This window comes from Trypanosoma theileri, assembly GCF_002087225.1.
Source record: "Trypanosoma theileri isolate Edinburgh chromosome Unknown TM35_Tth_27_V1, whole genome shotgun sequence".
NCBI classification, from domain to species: Eukaryota; Euglenozoa; class Kinetoplastea; order Trypanosomatida; family Trypanosomatidae; genus Trypanosoma; species Trypanosoma theileri.
This window is the reverse complement of record NW_021639869.1, coordinates 297,458-303,289: the sequence shown is the minus strand read 5'-3', so window position 1 is coordinate 303,289 and position 5,832 is coordinate 297,458. Positions and strand designations below refer to the sequence as shown.

The 5,832-nt window shown below is 39.8% G+C and overlaps 2 protein-coding genes across 2 annotated transcripts; both read right to left on the bottom strand.

The window, feature by feature from the left end:
* Positions 1-1,569: 1,569 nt before the first annotated feature.
* On the bottom strand, positions 1,570-2,196 carry TM35_000271900 (putative small GTP-binding protein Rab1; the record flags this gene model as incomplete). Its single annotated transcript, XM_029028083.1, has 1 exon — positions 1,570-2,196. One exon carries the CDS (start codon positions 2,194-2,196, stop codon positions 1,570-1,572), a length of 627 nt encoding a protein of 208 aa, XP_028880666.1.
* Positions 2,197-4,498: 2,302 nt separating this feature from the next.
* TM35_000271890 (splicing factor TSR1) lies at positions 4,499-5,734 on the bottom strand (the record flags this gene model as incomplete). Its single annotated transcript, XM_029028082.1, has 1 exon — positions 4,499-5,734. The coding sequence occupies one exon, from the start codon at positions 5,732-5,734 to the stop codon at positions 4,499-4,501; it is 1,236 nt and encodes a 411-aa protein (XP_028880665.1).
* Positions 5,735-5,832: the final 98 nt, after the last annotated feature.

Genomic DNA, 5,832 nt, shown 5'->3' with positions numbered 1-5,832 from the left:
TCTCTCTCTCATTTCACTTTTTTTTCCTTTTTTGTTTTGCACTCTCCCCTTTTTTTTTTCGCACTCGATACTCACGCGCATTTTTTTTATTTTTTGTATTCTACGGTTTTTTTTTTTTTTTTTTTGCTTTCTTTTCTCTTTCCCCATTCTCCAAGAAAAAGGGAGATATAAAGAAAGAGAGAACAGAAGCGAATTAGAAAAAGAAAGAAGAGAGAAAAAGAAGATCAACAACAAGAACAATGAACAAAAAAAAATTTTTTTTTGAAAAGAATGGAACGCAAACTAAGAACAAATGAAAGTCTCCTTTGTGTGTAAGGAGTGTATCAAGAAAGGTAGAAAAGCACCACCATAACTGATGTATTTAGCTGCAAATAATAATAATAATAATAATAATAATAATAATAATAATAATAATAAACACAAAAAAAGGAAGGTGGCTCATCAATACAAAGGCATTGGGATTCGTCTCTAGTCATCGGCACTGCCAATTGAAGCGTCACTTTTTTTTAAAAAAAAAAAAAACAAACAAAAAGGAACAGCGACAACATCTACAGAGCGATATCAGAAAAAAGACCTCGCAAAGACACAGCTACATACAGAAACACACACAGAAACATACACACACAGAGAGACAGATGTATATATATATAGTCACGGTCTTCCCTATTATTTCAGATTTCATCCTCAAATATTGATTTGATCCGTGATATTATATATGTAATCATACACCCAATGGCCCTGAGTTTTGTGTATGTATATATATGTGTGAGAGTGTTTGTGTAATGCATCAGAATATGCAAGTATGTAACTGAAATTCGCACATATTATACATGTTCAATTCAGGCCCAAGTTCCCAGTATCCCTATTTTTTTTTTCTTTTTTACTTTTTACACGTATAGTAATAATATAATCACCCGTGTAGAGATACAATTGATAATCTAATATGGAACCGAATCGTTTCTTTTTTTTCTTTTCTTTTCTTTTTTGTTATTATTTCCTTTCTGTACTACATTTTCACTATTTCCTTGTATATTTCTTCTTCTGTATATATATATATATATATATATCGCCCGTGAACACGGTCTGCACCTTTTGTTTCCTTTCCATTCTTCCTCGCTTATATGCCTAAATTCATGCTATTCATTTTCATCGTTGTTATTTTCTTTTCGGTGCGTTCTGCTGCCCCAGTTTCCAGCAAACCATTTCATCATTTTTTTTTTCTTGTTGTTGTTGTTGTTGTGGTAAAGAGGGTGGGGGAAAGAGAGATAGAGAGATAGAGTGAAAGAAAGAAAAAAAGGAAGGAAGGAAGATGACGTTGATTTCCTCATTCCTTTTTCTTTTCCTCTTTTTTTTTTTTGTTTTTCTTTTTTTTATTCGATCTTTTTCCTTTTCTTTTTCTTTTCTTTTCCCTTCGTGTTCCTCCCCTTCCGCCTGATCTCCTCTCATACTATTTCCTTTCCCTTCCCCCTCCCTCTCCCCCCACACACACGCACAAACTGGTGTTCATCTCATCATCATTCTTCTTTCTTCTCTTTTTCTTTTTTCTTCTTTTCTTTTCTTTTCTCATTATTAACAGCAGCCTCCACTCTTGTTGTTGTTATTGCCACCGGTGCGATTGCCGCTTGCGAGCAGCGGTTTGTTGTTGCCCGCGCCCGCCCCGGCGCCGCCCTGCGCCGCCACCCGCTTCTTAATATCCATCGCCATCTTTGTGAAGGCCTCCTCCACATTAGAGGACTCCTTCGCACTGGTCTCCAGGAATGGAATGCCGAGACTGTCCGCAAAGTCCTTCGCCATCTGCGTATCCACCGCCTTCTGCGTGACGAGATCACACTTATTGCCAACCAACAGTTTATTTACATTCTCACTTGCGAATTTGTCAATCTCGTTAAGCCACGACTTCACATTATTGAAGCTGTCCATATCGGTGGTATCGTATACAATGATAATGCCGTGGGCGCCGCGGTAGTAACTACTTGTGATGGTGCGGAATCGCTCCTGCCCGGCGGTATCCCAAATCTGCAGTTTAATGACTTTTCCATCAATGTTGAGTGTGCGGATCTTGAAGTCCACGCCAATGGTACTGATGTAACTCTCGGTGTAGCTGTCATCGGCAAAACGAAGGAGCAGACAGGACTTTCCAACACCGCTGTCGCCAATTAAAAGAAGTTTGAAGAGATGGTCGTACTCAGATGACATGATACTCTCTCTCACTTTTTTTTTTTTTTTTGATTTCTTTTTTCTTTTTTTTAGTTTGATTTTAGGATTGGTGTGTTGTTCTTTTCTTTTTTTTCTTTTCTTTTTTTCTGTTTGTCTGTATATATATACAGAAGAAGGAGGTTTGCTTGTGGTATGTAGCTTTGAATAGAGTTCGCTCTTGCGCTAAAGAGAGCAGGAAAAAAAAAAGAAAGAAAGAAATTGCAAAGCACTGTAACAATGAAGAAAGAAAAAGGAGAAAGAAAAATAAAAGACAAAACACGGTTAAAGAATATATATATATCGTGATTGTGAGTAGTATAGACTCTTCTTTTCATCATATTTTCATTTATAATAATAGTGGTAGTAGTGGTAGTGGTAGTGGTAGTGGTGGTGGTGGTGGAAATACAATGGGCATTCTATCCATGTGGGCGGAGATGAGAGTTAAGCCACAGACAAGATAACAGTCTCCAACATAGTTAAGTCCCTCATTTGTTTTTATTATTATTATTATTATTATTATTATTATTATTATTATTATTATTATTATTATTATTTCTTTTCTTTATTAAGTTATATTTTTTTTTTCTGTTTATTTTATTCACCTTCAGAAACACAAGAAACGGAAAAAAAAACAGAAACAAAAACAAATATGTGTATACATCTATATATATATATAGATATACTTTACGCTTTATATGCCCTTCTGCATTAAGTGTAAGGATACCTATGAGTACACTTCAAGGGGAGTTACCTAAAAAGTACCAAAGCACGTGTCTATATTATATATGTATGTATGCTTATATACATATACACATGTATATATATATATACCTATTGGCAAAACAGTAGGCGCGTGTTTTTTTTGTGTCCATGTTTGTCTGTATATCTCTCTAAATCTCTCTCTCTCTCTCTCCACATGCCCCCAAATATCCTGCCGGTGCTGTTTCCTTTCCTTTGCCAAGTGTAAACGGCTGCCGTTCTTTCCTTCTTCATATTGGCTGGTGAAGTATCTGCATATATGTTGACTGCTAATATGGGTTAGAGCGGGTATTTTTATTTTTATTATTTTTTATTATCATTGCTGGTGCGCAATGCGTACATAGAATACAATACATATACATGCATACACAACACAGAGAGAACAGGAAGTAAGAGTTGCATTTGACTGTTGTGTGTAACCGCAATAATTGCAGAAACCCCAAAAAAGAGAAAAAAGAAAAAAAAAATAACAATCGGTACACCTCTTTTGTATGCACAACCAAACTCTTATTAATTCTCCTTTTTTTTTTTTTTTCTTTCCCTTTGGGTCATGATAAGGTTCTCCTTCTTTCTCTTTCATTCTTTATTCTTTTTTTTTTTTGCGTTGTTTTGCCTTTTCTGTGTAGCGTGTGTATTTCTCCTTTTTCTTTTCGTTCCTTGTTTGATCACTATTTTGCTGTGCACACAACACATCACGTTCCTTTTCTCAATGTATTCTTTTCCTTCACCGATTCCGTACCGTTTCCACCACTGACAGCCTTCATTATCACGTGCTTCTTTTTTTTTTTCTTTTCTTGTTGTTTATTTCCTCTTCCTTCCACCCCGTCACTTAAAACTTTATTTATTTTGATTTTTTTTTTTTTTTTTTAATAGTTAATAACCCTCCCTGCTTCAATGTCTCCTCTTTCTTTTTTCTTTCTCATTCCCTCCCTCTTCTCTGGTGTCTCTTTTTTTTTTTTTTAGTGCATCCTACTCAACTTTATCGTCTCCAATGACACTTCTATCCACTGTGAACATAGACATAGTTATATATATATATGTATATATATATATATATATATATATATATATATATATATATACTCTCTTGCTATAACAGTGAATGTATATACTGATGGCTAAATTTTTGTTGTTGTTGTAGCACATACAGGGTGTAGAATGGATAAGGAAAGGGATTGAATAATAGAGATGAAAACATGAACTGGGGATGAACTGGGAAAGCATTAAGAACATCTGCCTCTCCGTACCACTTCCATCTGATGTAGTCGAGAATAATCATTTTTCTTCATATATATATATATATATATATGGTATTACTCAGTTTGTTTCATTGTTTATATTAACTTTACTCTCGCCCTCTCGCTCTCTTTTCCCTAAAAGAGAAAACAAGAAAAAAACAAACAAAGAAAAAAAGCACCCCATATCGCATCTGCCTTTCACTTCCCCTCTGACCACTCATACAACTTCCACGCACCCACCTAAACACACTCACTCACTCACTCATTCACCCTCTCTTTCTTTCTCTCTCTCTCTCCTCCAATTTTCAATCCCGCCGCTTACGGTAACTGCGGCTGCTGGAGCGAGAGCGGCTACTATAACTGCGGCTGCGCTCACGGCGGCGGCGATGATAATCCCGTGAACGGTGATAATCCCCGCGACTGTCGTCGGATGCCATACTGCTTCTGCTGCTGCTCCTCCTGCTTCTGCTGCTGCTGTAGTTTCGGTTATTATTATTGCCGGTGCTCTTCTCATTGCGGATGCTGCTGTTGCTGCTGCTGGTGCTGCGCCGGCGTCTACGGTAGCGGCGGTCTGGCGAGTTGCTTCTGCTGCTGTAGCTGCTGTAACTGCTGCGGCGGCGGTGTCGGCGGCGTGGACTGCTGCTGCGGCGACGGCGGCGTCCGTCACTGCGGCCGCGTTTCTCCCGCCGCCCCTCCCCGCGTGCGAGTTTGTTGTCGCGGCTGTACTGCACGGAGAGGCGGCAGTCGCCGATGTATTGATTGTTGAGATCTTGGATCATCCGCGCGGCGTGCGACATGTCGGCCACGTCGACGAACGCACATTGGCCGCGGCGGCGGAAGCCGGTGATGGGCGCCACCTCCTCCAGTTTGTACCGCAGCTCCTTGTCGGAGATGGATCCACCGGCGGGGCCCAGACCCACGAAGAGAGACGTCCGGCCAGCAGCTCCACTACCAGCAGCGGAATTGTGTTTGTGGCTATTCCGGCTGTTGTTGTTATTATTATTGTTGTTGTTGTTGTGATTGCCCTCGCGGTTGTGGTGATTACCGCCGGCCGCCGGACGTTCCTTCTCTTTACTGCGACTGATCTGCACAGACATGCGGGCCTCGCCAATGTACTTTCCATCAAGCTCCGCCACTAGCCGGTCGGCAGCCTCACTGTCCTGCACATCCGCAAAGGCACAACGGCCGCGAATGCGCACACCGAGCACAGGCGTGACTTCCTCCAGCCGCTGCCGCAGCGCCTCTTCAGAAATAGTGGAGGCCGCCGGTCCAAGTCCAATAAACACAGATGATGTTCCTGCTGCTGTTCCTGTTGTTGCTGCTGTAGTAGTATTAGTATTAGTAGTAGTATTAGTATTAGTAGTAGTATTAGTATTAGTATTATTAGTATTAGTTACTGGTGGAGTTGTGGATATGGGCGGGGTTGTGCTGACTGGTGCTGTTATTGGTGTTGGGGTGTCCTCTGGTTGTTTCTGTAGTGGTGTTTGGGATTCAGTGGTGTTGAGGGTTGTCTCCCCGTTAGTGTTATTCGAATCGGACATTTTGTTTGTACTGGACCGTTCTTTGTTTCTTTCTTTTTTAATTGAGTTTGTTTGTTTTGTTTTTCTTTTTTACTTTTTTCCTGTTTCTTTTTTTTTTT